The sequence below is a fragment of the Oncorhynchus masou genome, chromosome 1 (assembly GCF_036934945.1).
Source record: "Oncorhynchus masou masou isolate Uvic2021 chromosome 1, UVic_Omas_1.1, whole genome shotgun sequence".
Taxonomy (NCBI): domain Eukaryota; kingdom Metazoa; phylum Chordata; class Actinopteri; order Salmoniformes; family Salmonidae; genus Oncorhynchus; species Oncorhynchus masou.
The window spans coordinates 28,446,001-28,471,986 of record NC_088212.1 but is presented as its reverse complement, the minus strand read 5'-3'; the positions used below and the strand labels follow the sequence as shown (position 1 = coordinate 28,471,986).

At 43.7% G+C, this 25,986-nt stretch overlaps 2 protein-coding genes across 2 annotated transcripts in view; one reads left to right on the top strand and one right to left on the bottom strand.

Annotated features, from left to right (window-relative positions):
* Window positions 1–25,986, bottom strand: part of LOC135541174 (calcineurin-binding protein cabin-1-like) — a 63,062-nt gene that overhangs the window by 15,048 nt on the left and 22,028 nt on the right. Inside the window, 4 exon segments of the mRNA XM_064967288.1 lie at window positions 427–501; window positions 12,345–13,034; window positions 13,136–13,232; window positions 13,580–13,743. Of these exon segments, the coding sequence (XP_064823360.1) occupies window positions 427–501; window positions 12,345–13,034; window positions 13,136–13,232; window positions 13,580–13,743 (1,026 nt within the window).
* The window catches only part of LOC135541185 (neurofilament light polypeptide-like), a 29,489-nt gene continuing 27,039 nt past the window's right edge, over window positions 23,537–25,986 (top strand). The window contains exon 1 of the mRNA XM_064967297.1: window positions 23,537–23,644. The gene's annotated coding sequence lies outside the window, so the exon portion shown is untranslated. The remainder of the gene's footprint in view (window positions 23,645–25,986) is intronic.

The following is a 25,986-nucleotide window of genomic DNA, read 5'->3' as shown; positions in this document are numbered from 1 at the left end:
CCCCCAGGCCACCTATCCATGGCTGACAAGTTTCAAGTAGTACGGGGGAATTATTTAGATCTATCTTAACATCTCGCGGATGGGGAAGACAAGAAGCAATCAACCTCAAGTTTTACTTGAATTGTGGGACCACACATCCCTCGAATAGCTTCAATCAAAGCCCAGATAAATTGAAAAGAAGCCCTGGTAGTGGAAGAACTTTCCAGTCAGATGAGCAGATGAAACAAATAAAAATATGATATCTGGATAATCTGGGGTAGATCAATTACAGACCAGTGCTTTGATTCAACTGGGATCATGGGATATATGGACATATTGAATGTTTACATTTGTGAGTGTTGTGTTTGTATGGGGTCCATGTAGATGTAGAGTATATGCATGAAATATGCACGGCCTGTGTGTGCGTGGGCCAGGTCATCCTCCTACCTGTCGTTGTGCTGACGTGGCCATCTGTATCTGGCAGAACTTCACTGCTTGGTCCAGCGCCACATCCTCGTCCACCTGTCCACACCATGAGAACAGAGACGATCAGAGCAGAACAACACATTCTTACACCGATCATACAGCCAAGTTAGCACCAATGATTCAGCTCCGGATGGCTAACACATAGCAAAAGGCTTTAGTGTTTCCACTAAGCGCCACCTAAACAGCTGGTAATGTACATATTTTTGGCCAACTACTTATTTAACTTCATAAATCATCTAGGTTTCTTTTCATTTAAAATGTTTAAAATGTCATAAAAGTCCGTATAGCCTTTTCCCGGCAGGTGCCGATGCAGTCGGCTCGAGGAGCTACGTTATTTCCTCAGACCGACAGACGACGATACGGTGTGATGTCTGTGTGATAACCAGCATCGTGTTGATGTTTTGATGAACTGCCTGGTACAGTACATTAACTGTTGCAATGCAAATTAGCTATGTTGCTGTTTGTGAATTAATGCTTTGATATTGACCTGCACTATCTCTCTCAAAAGGGAATAACGGGAAGCAAGTTTGTATAACCTGCTTTTTGAGACCTTCTGTGTGGATTACAGTGCATTCGGAAAGCATTCAGACCCCTTGAATTTTTCCACATTTTGTTACGTTACAGCCTTATTCTAAAACTGATTCAATTGTTTTTTCCCCCTCATCAATCTACACATAATACCCCAAAATGACAAAGCGATAACAGGTTTTTAGAAATGTTAGCAAATGTATTTAAAACGAAACTGAATAATCACATTTACATAAGTAGCCTTCAATATTTTGGTCAGTAAAGATTGTCAGATGGCTCCATATGCTTTGCTAATCAAATCACCCAGTTAATTAGTGTGCATGCACACCAGGAGAGAATGACTGCCCCCTCTCATTGAAGCGACAAAGTTCAAGGCTGACTCCGGTACTGCAGGCATTGTTTTCCGATAACAGGACACCCCATTATCGTGAATGGGAAAATGGCAATCTTCGTGGTCCATCTTTGTGTAAATAAATACATATTTTGAAGACAATCATGGAACCAATAATTGTTTGTATTTCCGGCAATGCCCCTGGGCCCTTTAGACAGCCCTGGAAATACCCTGGCTGAATAGGTTTTATTTATTTGGCTGGCTACTCCATGTACTTAAGGAAAACACCGGAGTAATAGGAGCCGTAGTAATAGGAGCAGGTGGCCCTCATTAGGCCTCTCTCTGTGGAGGCTGTCTGCTCTCTGTCTGTCAGTCAGTAGATGTGTGCCTCTGTTTATTTTATTTAACTAGGCAATTTAGTGAAGAACAAATTCTTATTTAGAATGATGGCCTACCCCTGCCAAACCCGGACGACGCTCTGCCAATTGTGCGCCGCGCTATGGGACTCCCAATCACGGCCGGATGTGATACAGTCTGGATTCTAACCAGGGACTGTAGTGATGACTCTTGCACTGAGATGCAGTGCCTTAGACCACTGCACTCTGTGTGTGGGAGTCAGGAAGCTGAAGCACATGGAGTAGCACAAATGATGGGAGTACTAATGGAGTAGCACACATGAAAGTAAGCCTCCATGTTCACATATCTCTCAAACAAGCTACTTTATTATGTGGTGTTAAAAACATTTTGGTTCTGCATTGACGAACTACTGAAAGAGCTACTTCCTGTGCTTGGCACTCCTATATTGAACATAATAAATGGCTTCTGGATGTGTACCAAACTCACTAAAAGTCGCAGTAATAAAGCCTCTCTTGAAAAAGCCAAACATTGACCTGAAAAATATGCCAATATCGAATCTCCCATTCCTCTCAACATGTTTAGAAAAAGCAGTTTCACAGCAACTCACTGCCTTCCCAAAGACAAATAATGTATACAAAACGCTTCAGTCTGGTTTTAGACCCCATCATAGCACTGAGACTGCACTCGTGAAGGTTGTAAATTACCTTTTAATGGCGTCAGACCAAGGCTCTGCAAAGTGCTGCTTTTGACACCATTTCCACCACATTTTTTTTGGTCTACACGGACAAGTTCTAGCCGGGTTTAGATCTTATCTGTCAGAAAGATATCAGTTCGTTTGTCCTCTGACAAATCAGTTGTAAATGTTGGTGTTCCTCAAGGTTCTGTTATCAAATCAAATTGTATTTGTAACATACACATGTTTAGCAGATGTTATTGCGGGTGTAGTGAAATGCTTGGGTTTCTAGCTCCAACAGTGCAGTAATATCTCACAATTCACAGCAATACACACATCCTAAACGTAAAATAATTAAATTAAGGAATATCTAAATATTAGAATTAGCAATGTTGGAGTGGCATAGACTAAATACAGTAGAATACATTTGAGATGAGTAAAGCAAATGTGACTAGTGTTCCATTATTAAAATGGACAGTGAATTCAAGTCCATGAATAAAGGGTCAGCAGCCTCTAAGGTGCAGTGTTACGTAACCGTGTGGAAGCTGTTTAACAGTCTGATGGCCTTGAGATAGAAGCGGTCCTTCAGTCTTTGATGCACCTGTACAGACCTCGCCTTCTGGATGATAGAGGGGTGAACAGGCAGTGGCTCGGGTGGTTGATGTCCTTGATCTTTTTGGCCTTCCTGTGACATTGGGTACTGTAGGTGTCCTGGAGGGCAGGTAGTTTGCCCCCGATGATGCGTTGGGCAAACCACACCACCCTCTGGAGAGCCCTGCGGTTGCGGGCATTGCAGTTGCCATACCAGGCAGTGATACAGTCTGACAGGATGCTCTCAATTGTGCATCTGTAAATGTTTGTGAGGGTTATGCCAAGACAAATTTCTGCAGCCTCCTGAGGTTGAAGAAGCGCTGTTGCGCCTTCCTCACCACACTGTCTGTGTGGGTGGACTATTTCAGATCGTCAGTGATGTTTAAGCTGTGGAACGTGGAGCTTTCCACCTGCTCTGCTGCGGTCCAGTCGATGTGGATGGGGCATGCTCCCTCTGCTGTTTCCTGAAGTCCACAATCAGCTACTTTGTTTTGTTGACATTGAGTGAGAGGTTATTTTCCTGGCACCACAATCCCAGGACCCTCACCTTCTCTCTGTAAGCTATCTCATCATTGTTGCAATCTTGATGATTGTGTTGGAGGCGTGTGTGGCCACGCAGTCATGGGTGAACAGGGAGTACAGGAGGGGGCTGAGCAGACGCCATTATGGGGCCCCAGTGTTGAGGATCAGTGAAGTGGAGGTGTTGTTTCCTACCTTCACCAGCTGGGGGTGGCTGTCAGGAAGTCCATGAATCAGTTACACTGGGCAGGGTTCAGACCCAGGGCCCTGAGCTTAATGATGAGCTTGGAGGGTACTATGGTGTTGAATGCTGGGCTATAGTAAATTAAGACCATTGAAGAGCATTTTTACATAGGTATTCCTCTGTTGATCTATTGGGGCGGTAAGCAAACTGAAATGGGTCTAGGGTGTCAGGTAAGATAGAGGTGATATGATTGGATCGTTAACTAGATTCTCAAAACACTTCATGACAGAAGTGAGTGCTATGGGGCAATAGTAATTTAGTTCAGTTCCCTTTGCTTTCTTGGGTACAGGAACAATGGTGGACATCTTGAAGTAAGTGGGGACAGCAGACTGGGATAGGGAGAATTGAATATGTCTGTAAACGCTTCAGCCAGCTGGTCTGCGCATGCTTCGAGGACGCAGCTAGGGACGCCGTCTGGGCCGGCATCCTTGCGAGGGTTAACACGCTAAAATGTTATACTCACGTCGGCCACGGAAAAGCAGAGTCCACAGTCCTTGGTAGCGGGCCGCGTCGGTGGCACTGTGTTATCCTCAAAGCAGGCAAAGAAGGTGTTTAGCATGTCCTGAAGCAAGACGTTGGTGTCCGTGATGTGGATGGTTTTCCCTTTGAAGTCCGTGATTGTCTGTAAACCCTGCCACATATGTCTCATGTCTGAGCCGTTGAATTGCGACTCCACTTTGTCTCCATAGCAACGTTTTGCCTGTTTGATTGCCTTAGGAAGCGAATAACTACACACTGTTTGTATTCGGCCATATTCCCAGTCACTTTGCCATGGTTAAATGCAGTGGTTCGCGCTTTCAGTTTTGTGCAAATGCAGTCATCTATCCACTGTTTCTGGTTAGGGTAGGTTTTAATAGTCACAGTGGGTACAACATCTCCTATACACTTCCGGATATACTCAGTCACCGTATCAATGTAATTCTTAAGAGGCTACCCGGAACATATTCCTGTCCAAAGATCAAAACAATCTTGAAGTTTGGATTCTGACTGGTCAGACCAGCATTGAATAGTCCTTAGCATGGGTATAGGCAGGGAGGAGCAAAACGGAGTCGTGATCAGATTTGCCGAAGAGAGGGCGGGGGAAGGCCTTGTAGGCATTTCCAAAAGCTGAGTAGCAGTGGTTTAATGTTCTCAGAGCAAGTGCTACAGCCATGTTGATAGAACTTCGGTAGCGTTTTCCTCACATTTGCCTTGTTAAAATCCCCAGCTACAATAATGTGGCCTCAGTATACGTGGTTTCCAGTTTGCATAAAGTCCAGTGCAGTTCTTTGTGGGCTGTTGTAGTATCGGCTTGAGGGGAAATATACATGGCTGTGAGTATAATCGAAGAAAATTCTCTTGGGATGTAATATGGTCAGCATTTGATTGTGAGGTGTTCTAGGTCACAATCACACCATTAGTAGTTAATAATGAGGGGTATGAACAAAGGATCCAGTTCAGGAAAGTCGTATTCCCAGTCGTGATGTTGGCGAGTTACCACCACTTTGATATCCAAAAGTTATTTCTGGCTGTATGTAATAGCACAAAACATTTCCTGGCCTAATAATGTAAGAAATAATAAAAAATAAATACTGCAAAGTTGCTTAGGAGCTGGAAGCAGAGCTGCCCTATCTGTCAGCGCCATCTAACGACCACTATTTTCATTATATATTCTACCTCTTGGTGATGTCCCTCGGAAACACAATGTCAACTTTTACTGCTATGCGGACGACACACAGCTGTACATTTCAATAAAACACGGTGAAGCCCAAAAATTGCCATCACTGGAAGCCTGTGTTTCAGACGTATGGAAGTGGATGGCGGCACGTTTCACTTTTAAACATAGATGCTAGATCTAGGACCCAAGAAACAAAGAGATCTGCTGTTGGATCTGAAAATTAATCTTGATGGTTGTACAGTATCAAATAAAACTGTGAAGGAAATCAGGGTTACTCTGGACCTGATCTATCTTTTCACTAACATATCAAGAATATATCAAGGGCAGCTTTTTTTCCCAGCTTCATAAAAAAAAATATTTGTACTTTTTGCTCCAAAATAATGCAGAAAAGCTAATCCACGCTTTTGTCACTTCTAGATTAGACTACTGCAACACTCTACTCCCCGGCTACCCGGATAAAGCACTAAATAAACTTCAGTTTGTGCTAAACACGGCTGCTAGAATCTTGACGAGAACCCCAAAATTTGATCATATTAGTCCAGCGCTAGCCTCTCTACACTGGCTTCCTGTTAAGGCTAGGGCTGATTTCAAGATTTTTACTGCTAACCTACAAAGCATTACATGGGCTTGCTCCTACTTATCTCTCCGATTTGGTCCTGCTGTACATACCTACACGTACCATACGGTCACAAGACACATGCCTCCTTATTGTCCCTTGAATTTCTAAGCAAACAGCTGGAGGCACGGCTTTCTCCTATAGAGCAACATTTTTATGGAATGGTCTGCCTAGCCATGTGAGAGACGCAGACTATGTCTCGACCTTTAAGTCTTTACTGAAGACTCATCTCTTCAGTAGGTCCTATGATTGAGTGTAGTCTGGCCAGGGATGCAAAGGTGAACAGCAAGGCACTGGAGCAACGAACCGCCCTTGCTGTATCTGCCTGGCCTGCTCCCCTCTTTCCACTGGGATCCTCTGCCTCTGACCCTATTACGGGGGCTGAGTCACTGGCTGACTAGGTGCTCTTCGATGCCGTCCTTAAGAGGGGTGCGTCACTTGAGTGGGTTGAGTCACTGACATGATCTTCCAGCCCGGTTTTCCGCTCGAGGTGTGGAGGAGAACTTTGTGGTCTATACCCAGCCTTGTCTAAGGGTAGTAAATTGGTGGTCTGTTGATATTGTTCCAGTGATGTGAGGGATGTGCTTTGGCAAAGTGGGTGGGATTATATCCTGCCTGGTTGGCCCTGTCTGGGAGTATCGTCAGACAGTGTCCCCCCTGTCTCAGCCTCCAGTATCTAGGCTGCAATAGTCTATGTCCCGGGGGGATAGGGTCAGTCTGTTATATCCGGTGTAATTCTCCTGTCTATTCTGTGTCAATTTAAGTATGCTCCCTCTAAATATTTTCTCACTCCCTCCCTTCCCAGAGGACCTGAGCCCTCGGACTGTGCCTCAGGACTACCTGGCCTGATGACTCCTGGCTTTCCTCAGCCCACCTGGTTGTGCTGCTGCTCCAGTTTTAACTGTTCTGCCTGCAGCTATGGAACCCTGACCTGTTCACTGGACATGCTACCTTGTCCCGACCTGCTGTTTCGACTCTCTCTACTGTACCTACTGTCTCGACCTCTGAATGCTTGGCTATGAAAACTCAACTGACATTTACTCCTGAGGTACTACTTACCTGTTGCACCCTCTACAACCAATTTGATTATTATTTGACCCTGCATGTCATCTATGAACGTTTTAACAGCTTGAAGAACAATCTGGCCTTAATGGCCATGTACTCTTAAAATCTCCCCCCGGCACAGCCAGAAGAGAACTGGCCACCCCTCAAAGCCTAGTTCCAGTCTAGGTTTCTTCATAGGTTCCTACCTTTCTAGGGAGTTTTTCCTAGCCACTTTGCTTCTACAGCTGCATTGCTTGCTGTTTGGGGTTTTAGGCTGCGGGTCTGTATAGCATTTTGTGACATTAACTGATGTAAAAATGGCTTTATAAATACATTTGATTGATTGATGCAGTAGGTGGAACTCTCTAGGTTGTAAGACGTGGCTGCCAAATTAAATGACCTGGAGAATGACTTGGCAGACTTGGGGGCCAAACACTCGGGAGGATTGCAAGAGGCAGCAGTCGGAGGTTGGTTAAAATGGAGAGCTGATAATTTAGACCTGATTTGAGACAGTCCTCATAACTTAGAGTGGAGGGATGGGCTGTTAGCATGTTTATACAACTTTTCTTCTTCTAAATTAGCATAATAGTGCCAGACATACAAAGGCTCGCGGGGCACAAACACGTAGAGCTGAGCTAAAGCAAACTGTGAAACATTTGGCACAACCTGGCAACTGCACTGGCTCTGTACTGAACATTCATGCCACAGGGCTACGTCACTAAACTGTAAAACAGACCCAATGACATGAAACAAAACTGATGTGCTTGTTTTTGGAGAAGGTAAAAAGGTGAAGAATTAGGCACTAATATTGTAATTTCGCTTCACTAAAAAGCATTTAGTGTCACTCAATTGTACTAATAAAAATGTGTCAAGGCTTGCTCACTGTTCCCGAGATATGCAGGCCCTTTTAGGGTGTGTCTGAGAAGGCAAACTGTATCGAAGTTTCCATCCGAATATTAAAAAATCTGCATAAAGAAATTATGCACATTTTCCCACCAGTGGTGTGTTCCACCAAATGGACTTGTTGCCTATCAGTGTGATGATGTAATGCACATAAAATGTATTTTTTTTGCTTCAGTTTTCATATTCCAAATAGAAATCTAAAGTGCAATGTGTTTCCATAGCATTTTCAACTCATTAAAAAGCAAATAAATAGATAAATAAATAGCAGATATGCAGGTAGGCTGTGCTACATTTTGAGATTATTATGGATAAATTGGAGAGATCATTTTTATTTGTCAAATGTCAGTTAAGCTTTGATTATCATGTCACCAGAATAAGACCCTTGATATTTATTGGAAAGGAGCATCAAGATCAACATGCACTTTCACCACCCTGTGAAGTTCATCATAACTTATTTTACCTGTAGCCTAATAAACTGCATGGTTTCCCAAGTCGTAGTGGGAGGTCCACACACCATATCACCATACCACACACCATATCACACACCAGATCACCATACCACACACCACTCCAAGTTTACATCAATAAAGATCATAAAAACTGTTTTCTGCTGCCATTTCTCACATAATTAATTTTTAAAGACAGATAAAGAACCCACCATGTCGAAATGATCAAATGATCTGTTGGAATTTATAAAATTGTACCGAAACTTCCTACTTCCATCATAGCCGTCGTGATTTTTTTTAAATTTTATACTTTGACTTTACTCGCATAAAGACAGTGGATGGAAACGTGGTTTGTTGCATAACATTGTATGGAAGCAAATCCCAGCCAAAACTCTCAGCACATTTTCCAATGGTTTCATTTTTATTAACTTGCAAAATAGTATCCTTCATTGTGTCTGTGAAGAGAGATAAAGAAGAGACACTGAAATAAATAGGGCGAGGGATGTAGTAGCTAGCCATCTCCCTCTCTTTAGCCTAGTAGTGTCCTTTCTAGCCTCTGTTGCCTCCCACTCCAGCTCTGTGGCTTGACACAACCAATGACATGCCAGGTTCCCCACTGTCTGCATTGATCACTAGATCTATGCTTCTATAGAGGCTGATGAGAGCTGTGCTCAAACAACACCCTCAATGCCAGCCAATGCTTTAGTTCACTCCCAGCTCCCACTTTTCTACCTATCAGGAGAAGCTGGCTCAGATGCAATACGTAAAGTAATTCATTCCTCTTATTATTTGATCAGTTCCGCTATGCATCACGTAAGAAATTATTAAATTAAATCAACTTAACATGACATTCAGGTTTGGGGATGGTACAGTAGCATTACTGCAATAGAATTGTCCCTTTCTGAGCAGTATCAATCCAACTGAATCTTAAGAACTAGTCGGGTACCTGCTATTTTATACAACAAAGTGTGAGTTCTAGGTAACATGAATCCAAACTGAATCAGAAGTAACATTTTGGCTTCGGAGTCAGAGTATGTGGCCAAAATCACGAGACTGAGTCTACAAGCAGTGCCAGTGCACTAGAAAGTGTCCCAATCACAATTCACAAAAATCATAAGTCAATAAAATGCCCAAACTTCACCTTCAAAACAGCCAATTGCTGTCTTAGAAAAACAGGAAACCGGTAATTTAGTCAGTGAGCAATAAATCTGTTATCTGCTGGTAAGATGGAAGTAATAAAATGGGCCGTTCCGTCTGTCTGAAGCCATTACTGGACCACGTAATACAGAAGACCTGTCATTGGAAACATCAATTTTCGTCTCGCAATTATCAAATCCACAACTACTGCAGAACAAGACATTTTGAATAATTGTTAATAAAAACACTTTGCACGGTTCCTCATTAGCTAGGTAAGGATATTTCATGCATAGAATTAGTGCTAACACCATGGAGGTACCATCAAACAGTGTTGTAAGGAGCCAGATAACACAAAGTAAATCATGTGTAGCCTAATCCATGCAATTGCGCTTATCATCATTTACAGCTCATAACTAATTATACGCTTAGGAATCCACACATCTCAGAGATCTAATTTGTTTTCATGAGAGAGAAAAAATCAAATCTATCTAACACAACATTTAAATGTCAAATCAAATTTTATTTGTCACATACACATGGTTAGCAGATGTTAATGCGAGTGTAGCGAAATGCTTGTGCTTCTATTTCCGACAATGCAGTAATAACCAACGTGTAATCTAACCTAACAATTCCACAACTACTACCTTATACACACAAGAGTAAAGGGAAAAAAGAATATATGTACATAAAGATATATGACTGAGTGATGGTACAAAACGGCATAGGAAAGATGCAGTAGATTTATTTACCTTTATTTAACTAGGCAAGTCAGTTAAGAACAAATTCTTATTTTCAATGACGGCCTAGGAACAGTGGGTTAACTGCCTGTTCAGGGGCAGAACGACAGATTTGTACCTTGTCAGCTCGGGGGTTTGAACTTGCAACCTTCCGGTCACTAGTCCAACGCTCTAACCAATGGGCTACCCTGCCGCCCCCAGATGGTATCGAGCACAGTATATACATATGAGATGAGTAATGTAGGGTATGTATGTAAAACATTATATTAAGTGGCATTGTTTAAAGTGGCTAGTGATACATTTTCTTACATCAATTTCCATTATTAAAGTGAGCTGGAGTTGAGTCAGTATGTTGCAGCAGCCACTCAATGTTAGTGGTGGCTGTTTAACAGTCTGATGGCCTTGAGATATAAGCTGTTTTTCAGTCTCTCGGTCCCTGCTTTGATGCACCTGTACTGACCTCGCCTTCTGAATGATAGCGGGGTGAACAGGCAGTGGCTCGGGTGGTTGATGTCCTTGATGATCTTTATGGCCTTCCTGTGACATAGGGTGGTGTAGGTGTCCTGGAGGGCAGGTAGTTTGCCCCCGGTGATGCGTTGTGCAGACCTCACTACCCTCCGGAGAGCCTTACGGTTGTGGGCGGAGCAGTTACCATACCAGGCGGTGAACACAGCCCGACAGGATGCTCTCGATTGTGCATCTGTAGAAGTTTGTGAGTGCGTTTGGTGACAAGCCAAATTTCTTCAGCCTCCTGAGGTTGAAGAGGCGCTGCTGCGCCTTCTTCACAACGCTGTCTGTGCGGGTAGACCAATTCAGTTTGTCCGTGATGTGTACACCGAGGAACTTAAAACTTACTACCCTCTCCACTACTGTCCCGTCGATGTGGATAGGGGGGTGCTCCCTCTGCTGTTTCCTGAAGTCCACGATCATCTCCTTTGTTTTGTTGACGTTGAGTGTGAGGTTATTTTCCTGACACCACACTCCGAGGGCCCTCACCTCCCCCCTGTAGGCTGTCTCGTCGTTGTTGGTAATCAAGCCTACCACTGTAGTGTCGTCCGCAAACTTGATGATTGAGTTGGAAGCGTGCATGGCCACGCAGTCGTGGGTGAACAGGGAGTACAGGAGAGGGCTCAGAACGCACCCTTGTGGGGCCCCAGTGTTGAGTGCTAAGGGGCAGTAGTAGTTTAGCTCAGTTACCTTAGCTTTCTTGGGAACAGGAACAATGGTGGCCCTCTTGAAGCATGTGGGGACAACAGACTGGGATAAGTATTGATTGAATATGTCCATAAACACACCAGCCAGCTGGTCTGCACATGCTCTGAGGACGCGGCTGGGGATGCTGTCTGGGCCTGCAGCCTTGCGAGGGTTAACACGTTTAAATGTTTTACTCACGTCGGCTGCAGTGAAGGAGAGTCCGCAGGTTTTGGTAGCGGGCCGTGTCAGTGGCACTGTATTGTCCTCAAAGCGAGCAAAGAAGTTATTTAGTCTGTCTGGGAGCAAGACATCCTGGTCCACGACGGGGCTGGTTTTCTTTTTGTAATCCGTGATTGACTGTAGACCCTGCCACATGTCTGAGCCGTTGAATTGCAACTCTACTTTGTCTCTATACTGACGCTTAGCTTGTTTGATTGCCTTGTGGAGGGAATAGCTACACTGTTTGTATTCGGTCATGTTTCCGGTCAAATGTATGATGAGATGTGTGGATTCCTAAGCTTATAATTAGTTATGAGCTGTAAATATTAATGGTGCCATTTGTGTTAGTTAATATCTGTAGGACTGTGAAGATGATTATGATTAGCGCAATTGCATGGATTAGGCTACACATGATCTACTTTGTGTTATCTGGCTCCTTACAACACTGTTTGATGGCACCTCCACGGTGTTAGCACTAAAGCTGTGTGAACAGGGAAAGTCCCCCCTCTGTGTTTCAGGTCTCATTGCTAAATCATTCTCAAGAGGGATTTCCCAAACCCATTTCCTTTTACAGTTAGTGCATATTACATTGCATTACATGACACAGTTATAAATAATGTTTTGATGGGAGAGAGAAAATGGCAGTAAACATGTAAATAGGGAATCATAAATGTACAGCATACCTGCTTAATGTGCATGTATGTCTCAGACATGATTTTCTCAATGCGCCCCAGATTGTAGGTCACGACCTTCTGGCCCTGCTGCCACGCCCGGTAGGCATCCATCAGAAGTGTTTTGCCTGACTCTACGTCATCCAGAAGCTTCCTCTTCCTGCTGGGCCTGCGTAGCGGCCCCTGGGCTTGTCCCAGCTCTGCTCCACTGGCTGACACTGGGCCCTTAACTACCAGGCCCTGGAGCTGCTGCTGTCTGGAGCTGATGCTCAGGTCTTCCAGAGAAAGCTCTGGTGCCCGGTTGCTCACAGCCACTTTCTCCCCAGGCTCCAACACAGTTCTGTGGGGCTCAGTGTCTGGTTGGATGCCCTGAGAGTCTGTGGTCTTGGAGGGACGCCCCCAGTGGCCAGGGTCCAGCTCCATAGGCTCCTCTGGCCCTGCTCTGGCTCCCTCCCCTGCAGCAGCCTCCACCTTCCCACATGGAGTTCCCTGCTGCTGATCCCCCTTGTCTCCGTCTATGGTGAGCAGGGCTGGCTGTGCCCGAGGGGTTTCCTGCAGCCCAGAGTCAGGGCCTGGGGCATTGACCTGGGTCCCCTCAGTGAGCCCCGGCTTCTTAGGCAGTGCTTGACTGCGGTCTTCTGCGCTGGGCCTGTTGGACGTGTCCGTGGTCGTCATCTCATCCATGGAAGGCTGCGCCGACACCTGAGAGAGAACAGAATCTGTTACAACAAGGAGAGCACGCCAAAACGATAAACCCTATAAACTACGGTCCTCTCCATATGTGTAGTGCTTTGGTTCCGTACCCCTGTGAGTTTATTCAGATTGTCCTCCAGGACTTTTACAGCTAGGAAAAATGCTCTCTGGGCCAAAACCTGACGATCCACATCCCGCAAATACTTCCTTTAAGACATGAGAGGGAGAGAGAAAGAGAGAGAGAGAGAGGGGAAAAGACAAAACTCAGATGAACAGTGCTTGTAGCGTCACTACAGACCCCCTGGTTCGAATCCTGGCTGTATCACAACCGGCCGTGATTGTGAGTTCCATTAAGCGGCGCACAATTAGCCTAACATCGTCCGGGTTTGGCCGGTGTAGGCCGTCATTGTAAATAACATTTTTTTCTTTACTGACTTGCCAAGCTAAACAAAGGTCACATTTAAAAAAACTAATTCACAGAAAAACACAAGAACAACATGTTGCCATGAAACACAGACAGAAACATGGTTGAGTCACGAGGGAAAGATCCTTACTTTCCCTGGTCAGGGGTTCTCTGGAGCATGAAAGAGACTTTGAGCAGTGTGTCGTGGTCCTTCAGCTGAGACAGCACCTCCAGCAAGAGAACGATGGATCTGTTCATATGAGATGCAAAACTGCCGGGCCGATCAATCTCATCCACTGGAATACGCCAGATGCCCTGGAGCAGGAAGATTAGAGGAGAATAGGCAACAGTTCACTAACACTGAACCCATACCTTAATCAACTAAATACCATTTTCCTACTGCTTGGCGTGTCATGAAGACAGGCTAATGTACTGTATTGATTGTGTCTGTCAGGCTAACTAGTTATTTCTCACTAACACACTCACAAGGAAAACAGATTCCACTGGTGGGTTTTTAGTTTTAAATTTAAAAAACTGCAAATGCTTAACTGAACATTGAGTAGGATGTATCTGAAATGTTTTGTTCAAATGAATGTGATGGTAAATACATGATGATTTATTTAATACAGACAGATTGTGAGGGAGGGCAATTGATAAGGAGAGCGGGCATGAGAGTGATATTGTAATAACACAGTAGTGATGGTCGGAGAAAGAAAAAAAATCTAAAGTTACAAATGATTTTGGACGATATTATATTCATACTTTGACTCAAAGTGCCGTAAAATGTAAAAAAAAATACATTAAAAAAAAAAAGATATACCATGCATTCGGAAAGTATTCAGACCCCTCAACTTTTCCACATTTTGTTACCTTACAGCCTTATTCTAAAATGGATTGAATAATTTTTTCCCCCTCATCAATCCTCACACAATACCCCATAATGACAAAGTAAACACATTTAGACAATTTAGCAAATGTATTAAAATAAAAAAACAGAAATACCTTATTTACATAAGTTTTCAGACTCTTTGCCATGAGACTCGAAATTGAGCTCAGGTGCATCCTGTTTCCATTGATCATCCAAGAGACGGTCGACCTCTAGTAGAAACAATTATGATTTTTCGATACCGATACCGATTATTGGAGGACCATAAAAGTTGATACCGATTAATCAGACATTTTTTATTTTATTTGTAATGTTGACAATTACAACAATACTGAATGAACACTTATTTTAACTTAAAAATACATCAATAAAATCAATTTAGCCTCAAATAAATAATGAAACATGTTCAATTTGGTTTAAATAATGCAAAAACATAGTGTTGGAGAAGAAAGTAAAAGTGCAATATGTTCCATGTAAAATATGTGCCATGTAAGAAAGCTAACGTTTCAGTTCCTTGCTCAGAACACGAGAACATATGAAAGCTGGTGGTTCCTTTTGACACGAGTCTTCAATATTCCCAGGTAAGAAGTTTTAGGTTGTAGTTATTACAGGAATTATAGGACTATTTCCCTCTATACCATTTGTATTTCATTAACCTTTGACTATTGGATGTTCTTATATAGGCACTTTAGTATTGCCAGTGTAACAGTATAGCTTCCGTCCCTCTCCTCGCTCCTCCCTGGGCTCGAACCAGCAACACAACGACAATTTGCGCACGCTAACTAGCCAACCATTTCACTTCGGTTACACCAGCCTCATCTTGGGAGTTGATAGGCTTGAAGTCAAAAACAGCGCAATGCTTGACGCACAACGAAGAGCTGCTGGCAAAACGCACGAAAATGCCGTTTGAATGAATGTTTACGCGCCTGTTTCTGCCTACCACCCCCAGTCAGATATTTGCATGCTCAGTCAGATTATATGCAACACAGGACACGCGAGATAATATCTAGTAATATCATCAACCATGTGTAGTTAACTAATGATTATGATTGATTGTTTTTTATAAGATAAGTTTAATGCTAGCTAGCAACTTGCCTTGGCTTACTGCATTCGCATAACACTCCTTGTGGAGTGCAACGAGAAAGAGGCAGGTCGTTATTGTGTTGGACTAGATAAGGTTGCAAGATTGGATCCCCCGAGCTGACAAGGTGAAAATCTGTCGTTCTGCCCCTGAACAAGGCAGTTAACCCACTGTTCCTAGGCAGTCATTGAAAATAAGAATGTGTTCTTAACTGACTTGCCTAGGTAAATAAAGATTAAATAAAGGTTATGAAATCTCGAAATCGGCCCTAATTAAATCGGCCATTCCGATTAATCGGTCGAACTCTAGTTTCTAAAACTTGATTGGAGTCCACTTGTGCTAAATTCAATTGATTGGATATTATTTGGAAAGGCACACACCTGTCTATATAAGGTCCCAAAATCGACAGGGCATGTTAAGAGAAAAAACCAAGCCATGAGGTCGAAATAATTATTCGTAGAGCGCCGAGACAGGATTGTGTCGAGGCGCAGATCTGGGGATGGGTACAAAAACATTTCTGCAGCATTGAAGGTCCTCAAGAACACAGTGACCTCCATCATTCATAAATGGAAGAAATTTGGAACCGCCAAAGAGATGGCCGCCAGTAAAAGGCACATGACAGCCCGCTTGGAGTTTGCCAAAAGGCACCTAAAGGACTCTCAGACCATGAGAAACAAGATCCTCTGGTTTAATGAAACCAAGATTGAACTCTTTGGCCTGAATGCCCAGAGTCACATCTGGAGGAAACCAAGCCCCGGTCATCACCTGGCCAATACCATCCCTATGGGAAGCATGGTGGTGGCAGCATCATGCTGTGGGGATGTTTTTCAGCGGCAGGGACTGGGAGACCAGTCAGGATCGAGGGAAAGATGAACGGAGCAAAGTAAAGAGAGATCCTTGATGAAAACCTGCCCCAGAGCGCTCAGGACCTCAGACTGGGGCGAAGGTTCACCTTCCAATAGGACAACTACCCTAAGCACACAGCCAAGACCATGCAGGAGTGGCTTCGGGACCAGTCTCTGAATGTCTTTGAGTGGCCCAGCCAGAGTCTGGACTTGAACCCGATCGAACATCTCTGGAGAGACCTAATTATAGCTGTGCAGCGGCGCTCCCCATCCAACCTAACAGAACTTGAGAGGATCTGCAGAGAAGAATGGGAGAAACTCCCCAAGTACAGGTGTGTCAAGCTTGTGGCGTCATACCCAGAAAAACCTGAGGCTGCCAAACAAATTAATGGGTAATGGGGGTCTGATTACTTATGTAAATGTGATATCAGTTTTGATGATTAATGAGAAGGAAAAAAACAGATTAAATACATTTTTACAAAAAGGATGTAAAATGTAGAAAAAGGGAAGGGGGTCGGAATACTTTTCGAATGCACTGTAGAGTGAGCAATGTGTTTGGAACATCAAATCGCAACACATATAATAGTGAGAATCGCAATACAGCTCAGCACCTAAGTATCGTGAGGTCCCTGGCAATTATCAGCCATATAGGAGAGGGTACAAGCTCTTCATGTATGAGCATATATTATTCCAGATTTGATATGCGCGTTTAACGATTAACCGATCAGTGCTGATGAGAAAAAAGTAAACGGCAACAGCTAAATGCGTGCTCCTTTTACTCACGCAACACCGAGAACACTGATAATGTGCATGGGTCCTTTGTTAAATAAAAAGTTACTTTAACAGCATACCCTGTATTCTGCCCAGCTGGCAGAGAACAATGTTTAAACATTCCTTAGGTCTATAGGTAATGGCATGCAAAAACCTGAATAAACTCTGGTTTGAGATAATATTACAGAGATACAACAGGTCCTTTCATGTATTCATTGGACACAGGGGCTGGAAGACAGGCTAAATGGGGTATTTTGGAGTGTCTGTGTAGCAGGCTCCTCAATGGCTGACATCAGGAAACAATTAATGGGGTGAAATGGACAAACAAGCAGGAAGGAAGGAAAGAAAGAAGAGAAAGAAGAGAGAAGAGAAAGAAGAGAAAGAAAGAAAGAAAGAAAGAAAAAGGGGGTGAAGAGAAGACAAGAGGAACAAATTTGAGCTAAAACTGTGGCATTGGACGATGGGAGCCCTAGTGAGAGAATGGAAAGAGTTGCTGTAGGGAGAAATACAGTGCCTGTAGAGTCAAGGTTGTGAAGGGGCTTTATAGTGACTCCAGGCAGATCAGATCCCTCCAGGCAGGCAGGCAGGGAGGCAGCCTCATTAGCACTGTGTTCTGTCTGGGTTTAGGTGGGTTCAGGGAACCACAGAAAGCAGCACATCAAACACACTTTGACTTGTTAAAGACATGCTCCGGAAGTTTGGCAACTACTAAGTATTTTTTAAACCTCCCGCTTTGGGCTGGATGTGTCAATGTATAATTCATACATGCATAACTTAGGAGCTGAATTACTGTCTTAGTCTCAATTAGTCATAAAATCCCTAGTATGAAAGCCGCAGTCTTTCTGGGAGATGTACTGCATCACTTTCCCTACGTGGGTCAGCCCTCTGTTAAATTGAGTTCAACCAATGAGCTTTACCCCTCACCATTTGAGTGACGGCTAACAAGATGCACATCATGCGCACAGCAGAGCGAGAGAGTGCAATGACTGGTGCACATATGTGGCGCAGTAAAAGGTATACAAAAGTACTGGATAATCTCTTTAATGTCAATATCTCTGAAGGACTGCTAAGTCTTCAGATCCCTACGATTATCACAGGCAGCGATCAATCAAATCTAAATACAGATATGTTATAATGTGATAGCATATGTTATGTTGTTACAGTACATGACGACCAAACAACCCAGTGCACACATCATCCAAGCAGGTTTGTATGGACAGGCAAGGTTCTATGCTCCACAGCAGAGCAGATCATGTGACATGAGCGCAGATGGTTTCAAGTTTAATTTGTGGTATGTACAGGATATACATGGTATATACACCGTCCAACGAAACGCTTACTTGCAGGTTGCTTCTCGACAATGCAACAATAGGAACATAAAGTAAATGGCTCAGTAGAATATAATACAATTTTAGGCATAATTTGGTGGTCTATGTGCAATAAAAAGATTTTAAAACTTGGCAACGAGAAGCCTTAGAAGTGTGTGCGAGTCGGAGGAGAAACTGAGCATTTCACGATGGAACAAAACAAATGAAATGCCTTTATCAGCCTCCACAGACGCAACGAGCCCCTACACCTGGGAGTCTTTTCCTCAGCCTAACAAACAGGTCCACATTGTCTGTTGACATTCAGTCTTTGGAGAGAAGCCAAGCAGGAAATAAATGATAAACAGAACATACCTATCAAATCAAATTGCATTCCAGAGTCAGACGGCCTCATTTTGTCAAGAAGAGGCAATGAAGACCATCAATGTTAATACACATTCTATAATAATGATCTGTCAGAACAGCCCTCTTCTACTCTGGATGCATGTTAACCATATTGAATGACCAGCCTGTGAGAACTAGAATTTTTCCTCTAGATGTCTTAACATTTTCTTTATGTTTTTCTAAAATGGTAACCAGCCAAACTTGTTTGTGCTACTTTGATGTTGATTGATCTTCCTGGGTACAAGTGAAATAAAATATATTACAACCAGTTTCAAAAATGACATGACATACACAGCACCGCTGATTATCAAAATGCTATATTTGTTTTATTCTAATGGAGGTCAAGATTTGCTCCATATTTGTTGCTCTCTGCGGCAATTGTTTACAAGCTGTTCATGGGTAAATGTTATTGCGCTCACGGTTTGTGTGAGAGATGGATATGTGTTTACACCCCTGGCCCACGCACAGCACACGCTCTATCACAGGGAATTCAAAATGCATTATCTGATCGGGCATTAAACATCGCAACATAATAATGACTGCATCAATAATTCAGGCAGATTTGAAAGAATGTGCCTTCTGCTCATGCTTTGTTCCTGCTAGCCAACCTTAAGAAAGACAAAGAGAGGAAAAGGAGATTCTATCCCTATAGTGTTAGGAGGCCTGGAAGCACACAGCCTGGCCACGCCCACCAAACCCCTCCTATCAGAGGGAACCCCTCCACCCCTTCCTGCCTGGGACTCTATATCCACAATCCCACAGTATGTAGCTAATGTAGCAGGTATCCTATCAAATAACAACACCACTGTGATGCAAGATACTATATTCATCTCCATAGAGGGACCATGCTTTTCAGAGTTGTCAGGATTGATTATGTTTCCTGGGGACGCTAGTTATCACTCATGTGGGTTATATTACCGTGGGTTACACGTCACCCAATCAATTATTTCTGCAAATGTAATGATCTAAAATAGGAAAACTACTGGTCTAATTAATAACACTCAATTAATAAAACAGCCAACTTCCCAGATTGTTCATTCATTTTTACAACAATGTGCCTTTTAGTTTCTGCGTGTTGAGTATCTCCCCTTCCTTCCTACCTAGCACAACACCTGCTCCTAGCACAACACCTGCTCTAAAGCACAACACCAGCTCCTTTCACTCCCCTTAGCCCAACCATAACCCATTAAATCACCACTACATGCCACACCACTACATGCCTACTTTATGGTGTCAGAACACATCACCTCAGGCTCAAACAAACATCTCACACTGTTACCTCCTATCAAACCATTACAGCCTGCAGAACAGCAAACCCAACAGTTGGGGGGGGGGTGAAATAGCAACAGGAAATGACTTTTACTACGCACTTTTATACAACCAGTTTACATGATCACTCCATCGCTCTGTATTCTTGAAAAAAGCCAGGTGTAGAGTAAACATTCATCTCCGTTGCGAGCAGGGGGCTCAACACAACTCTTGCCTCCCTCTCCACAGAAGGAGGGGGGGGAAATGACTCAACCCCACCATGCCCCATGAAAGTACTACACTAACTCCACAAACTGTGGAAGAACTCCACTCACATAAACAAAATAATACAATCATGTGCTCTTTCCCTAATAAAACAGACAGAGCGAGAAAAAAAATGAAAGGCGGCAAAGGAGAGACTCACCATCACCAACGAAAACTACTCCACTTGTGTCTGCGCGTGTATTCTTTTGGATGTTTTCCTGCTGGCTGTAGCAGCACCAGCGGCCCTGGCAGCCATAGAGAAACTCACACTGAGATAGAGAGGGGTGGGCTGCATGCAGGCGCTGGGGCTGTGAAGGCTGCAGTAGACAGCAGGAGAGAAGAGCTGCGCAAGGCAGAGCTGGAGAAAGAGGAGGTGGAGAGGAAGAGGGCAGCAGCCTGGACGAGGGGAGCAGAAACAGTGCTGGCATCAGGGCCCAGAGACTCAGCGTGCCACTGACAGACGGGCTGACTCGCTCCTTTCTCTCTTTCAAACCCTGCCATCTCAAAACAAAAACACCCACACACTCTCAAACTCCCCTGACCCCAGCCTGCTAGGTTGTTTTCCCTCCACCCTTCTTGCTCTCACTCTATAGACATCATAGTGCCCACCCCTTTAGACTGTAGCCAGCCAATCAGCGACGGGTCGACTTATTCCCGCCCATAACTGCACACACACACACACTACGTACACAAACAGAGAAGGGAGAGAGAGCAATGAGGAGAAAGAGAGCTAGCGAGAGCAGCAACAAGGAGGGGGAGAGCATGATCACACAAAAGAAAGTGAGCAACAGGAAGACACCGAGAGAGAGGAAGAGTTGGCAAGCTGAAAAAGCTGACTTAGAACAAGCAGCTGATTTGAACGGAGTAAGATGGAGCTATGGGAGGGAGGATAGAGAAGTAGTTGAAGAAGTAAGGAAAGAGAGGAATGAGTGTGTCGGCCTAGCCTGTACAGTGTTTCCTCTGGAGAAAAACATTTGCAGTGGGGGAAGGGGGGTTGGTGGACATTAAAAATATTTTCTACTCCAAAATGTATGAAAACAGAATTATGCTGACATCTAAAATATAATTTCTAGCTCCAGAAATTGGCCAAATAACATATTGGTAAAATGATTTGTTAAAATGATTTTAACATATTGGACCGAGCATATAGCTTATGCAAGGTCCATACTATTAGGTATGCTATTAGCAATAAGCATTACTACCTGTAGCCCAACTGATACAGCATAGTGGCTATAAATAAATAGACTGAAGCATGGGGTTGCCTATCTGCATTTACCCTATTGGGCTAATCATTAGTAGAGTCGTGGGTGAGCTGCAAAAAAGAAATCTGCTGGTGGGTGGAATGAAAACATTCTTTCAACGCGTGGATTATTTAAAAAAAACATTTCAAAATCAAGATTCCGTGAGTGGCAAGGCAGACACAAGGCTACCAGCCACACATGCATCGAGTGTGTGTGGAGCCGGGAACGGTCCCTTATTTGTGTGGTGCTAAAATGTTCCGATTTGTCCACGTGCAGAGCTTATGTTCTTGTAAAACAAGACAACAACCTGCTGACATGATGAGCTCTCCAGCAGGGAGGGTAGACAGACAGGACAGCACCGAAGAGGTGTTAGTGCTACAAAGCCAGACAGGACCTCAGAGAAAGGAACATGTTAAAATAGTCAATATATTACAACATGTTCCACTGCCTTCACACTCCTCCTCCCCTATTTGCTCATACCAACTAGTTCTCCTGGTCTCAGCAGCTCCACCTACATAACTCAATGTGCCACACGATGCTAGGTAGACAAGCAAAACACACCCAACATTCCAGTACTGTACAAAAGCAAAACTGACAAAGTTACACCACAGTTTATATAAGTACTGGACTCAAGAGCACGTTTTTGTATAGCCACAAACACACTTAGTTAGCATCTCGGTGCAATGAAGACAAAGGTTTAAAGTGAGGGAAAAATATCCCCAAGATATATTTCAATGTTAAAAGACTAGAAAGCAATGTAATTCCTCTGAAACAGGATCCACAGAGTCTCTAAACCTATAGGCGGGACAACATCACAAGACTTCCGGGCAACACTTATGAAGCAGACCAGGCTGGGGTTTGGGGTTAGAGAAGTCAATGAGAGAAGAGAAAATGTTTTCCTTAGTTGTTAATTTTCTCGAAACCTAAAGGCACAACCAAGATTCGAGCCAATGTCTGTAGTAGTTAAACATGTTATTACTTCAATCTCCTGAAATAACTCGAAGGAGTGGATTGGATTTGACGGCCTGCACATGCACAGTTCTACACGACTCGACCGTTAGACCCGGTGACGTGTTTCTATGAGCTAGCCATGATATCGCCTACAAGGGTGATCTGGGATTTCTATTGGGAGAAGCAGTTTCTGCCCATCTTCATACTGTACTGTCTTTGCAAGATCCAGAAAGATGGCATCCATTTTGTCTGTAGCTTGCAGTAGAGTGCATGTGTGGGTGCGTAGGCGGATAAATATGTAAGCACATACAGTGCGTGTGTGTGGGCAACACCATGCCTGAGCAAGCACATCGTGACTCTGCAGGATCATGGAATGGAGCAGGCCAGCAGAGCCCGTTATATGGGGTGGCAGAGCTTTTAACCCCCCGATAGAGTTTGTACCCTCCAAGTTGTTTCCCCATAACATAACAAATGGTATATGATTTACAATGCCTGGTCTTGCCAATGGAGTGTTGTCGGGCCTGCCAGTTGTGCACGGCGGTACAGAGGCTATGCCGGGTGTGCGCTCATGATCGGAGGGGGAGATGCTATATTTAGTAGTTAAAAATCCCCAAATGCATTCTGATTGGGTACCTAGCCATGCAATGTCATAAGGTACCGCCTTCATTACCTTGTTTAAGAAGCTCATTGGATCCCAACCAGGGCCGGGTCAAATTGACAGTTCTCTCACAAAGGGAATAAAAGTAGTTACCTTTTCCAGACAGCTAATCATCTAGCTAGTAGCTACTAGATTCACTAAGTTTTGTTCATGGCGAGATTAATAATGACAGCTGGCATATTTGCATGGATATCCGAAAAAGGCTTTGCATTACCAAGAGCAAAAAAAACGGAGGAACCCCATGTCGAGTGTGATGCCGAGCTCACCTAGCAAACGGCTGGCCCGTCCTTTAAGGTTGAGGAGCCTAGCAGCAAATGTAATACCCACCCATCCCCCACGCTGTCTGCTGACTAACAACATGGAGAAGATACGGGGCCAAGCACAAATATCATGAGGGTGACATCACACCAAGCACCTGCACCGCCATTACCCCAGCCACTAGCACCTGACAACCTGTTGAATCCAACCAAAAGTGAACCAGTCGAAGCAGAGTTTATTGATTACTGCAAAGTGAAATCGCAACCACAGCCAGCAACAACAATCAGTGTTCTTCAAAGATACGGTGAGCCTTTTCAACAATGCCGACTGTGCTGTTGGCACTGAAACATGAATTTGGATTACCATTTGGGACGTATTCAGCAATGTGCGAAAATTCCTTCTCCACTCTGAAGAACGTATTCAGTGAACACAGACGCAGTATGTTACATCAACAAAAAGCACAGCTTGTCCAGCTGGCGTTTGTGAGGGACCCGACAAGTACATTTTGTCAGGAAGGAGAATGGAGTAAGAAAATTCTCATGAGGTTCACAACAGCATGGAGGAGACTGTAACTCGTCTAAATGATAAGCTTAATTCATTCATTGGTTTTCCCTCATGTAAGCCTTCTGGTTGTTTCGCTGATGATTTTATGTAATGTATAGTTTAAGCCTTTGCTTTTTACCTCAATGCATCTTTTAGACCACTTTTGTGTGTTCAACTGCTATATCTATATCTATATCTATATATATATATCTATATCTATATCTATATCTATATCTAATAGATATAGATATAATAATATAATAATAATTTTGAACTTTGCGACCTTTGTTTCAGTTTTATAAAACTGATTTGTTAAAAAAGTTTGAAATATCAAACAATAAATGAAGTTCACAATCGTTCCACTTCATGATTGTGTCCCACTTGTTGGAAGGAGTTGATTCTTCACAAAAAAATACAGTTTTATATCTTTATGTTTGAAGCCTGCAGGGACAGGGAAGATGGTTAAAATTGATGGGAAGATGGATGGAGCCAAATGTGGCAAAAGGTTGCAAAGTTCAAGGGGTACGAATACTTTCGCAAGGCACTGTACATATACATACACATATACATATATACACACATATACATATATATACATATATATACACATACATATACATACATACATACATACATAATTGAACTTTTGGCAACAATGCAAAACGTTATGTTTGTTAAAAAACACAGCTCATCACCATGAACACACCATAAATGTCCCCACTGTCAAACATATACATATATCCTGCTTATACACACATACAGGACCATTCTGGACACATACACATAATACACATATATATACCAACATATATAAAGCAAAATCTACAATGGCTACATTGGTCATTGTCCTGATACCCATCAAATAACGCAAAGGTGTGTGTGTGTGTGTGTATATAAATATATATATATACACACACACACCTTTGCGTTATTTGATGGGTATCAGGACAATGACCAATGTAGCCTATTAGTTGTACTCTGAGGTAATGCTGAAATTGTCAGTGCATCGAACTTTATCCTGACTGAAGGTAGCCTTCTGTCCATGGCCCTGAATCAAGGGTCACGGTGTGTGCTTTCTTAATGAACCCACCTTGGGATTCTCTTCAACATCACGTACTTTCTTGTGTGCAAAATGCCAGTTGTGTTTATGGCTGTTATTTTTTAGATAGGCCTACATGTTTCAACAAATTGTATGTTGGTCCAATACCGTGTGTAACTTACTAAAACAATTAGGAAAACTTTCACTCTGTTATCATTCATTTGTATTACATTTGTATTACAGTTATTATGAGATAGGCTGGTGTGAAAGTGATGTCAATACTAATGACACAGCCTACTTTTTCATCCCCCTCTGCCTATAGCGCGCGCGGGTGTTGCCCCCTTCCTCGAGCGCGCGCGGGTGTTGCCCCTTCCTCGAGCGCGCGCGGGTGTTGCCCCCTTCCTCGATGCGCGTCCAATACGGTGTTGCCCCCTTCCTCGAGCGCGCGGGTGTTGCCCCCTTCCTAGAGCGCGCGGGTGTTGCCCCCTTCCTAGAGCGCGCGGGTGTTGCCCCTTCCTAGAGCGCGCGGGTGTTGCCCTCTTCCTAGAGCGGGGTGTTGCCCTCTTCCTAGAGCGCGCGCGGGTGTTGCCCTCTTCCTAGAGCGCGCGCGGGTGTTGCCCTCTTCCTAGAGCGCGCGCGGGTGTTGCCCTCTTCCTAGAGCGCGCGGGGTGTTGCCCTCTTCCTAGAGCGCGCGGGTGTTGCCCTCTTCCTAGAGCGCGCGGGTGTTGCCCTCTTCCTATAGCGTGTATTGCTCTCGGAATGGGCATTTGCTCTATTCGTGGCAGATTCAAATTAGCTACTGCCATGTAAGAAAATTCTGACTATAAAATATGCAATTAGTTTGATTTAGTATATATTTCTTAAACTCTCCCACACAGAAAATATTGCGCACCTGGAGAAGTGGCAGCTGGGTTCCGCTCATTGCGTGTGTCACAAATTCAACCGAAATGTAGCCTATAGTTGTAATGATTGAGTTTTAAGCTATGAAGCCTATAAGATAGGGCTCTAAAGAAATACTAGTTTTGCCCCCCCATGGATTTAAAATGCCCCCCCCCCTCTGGACT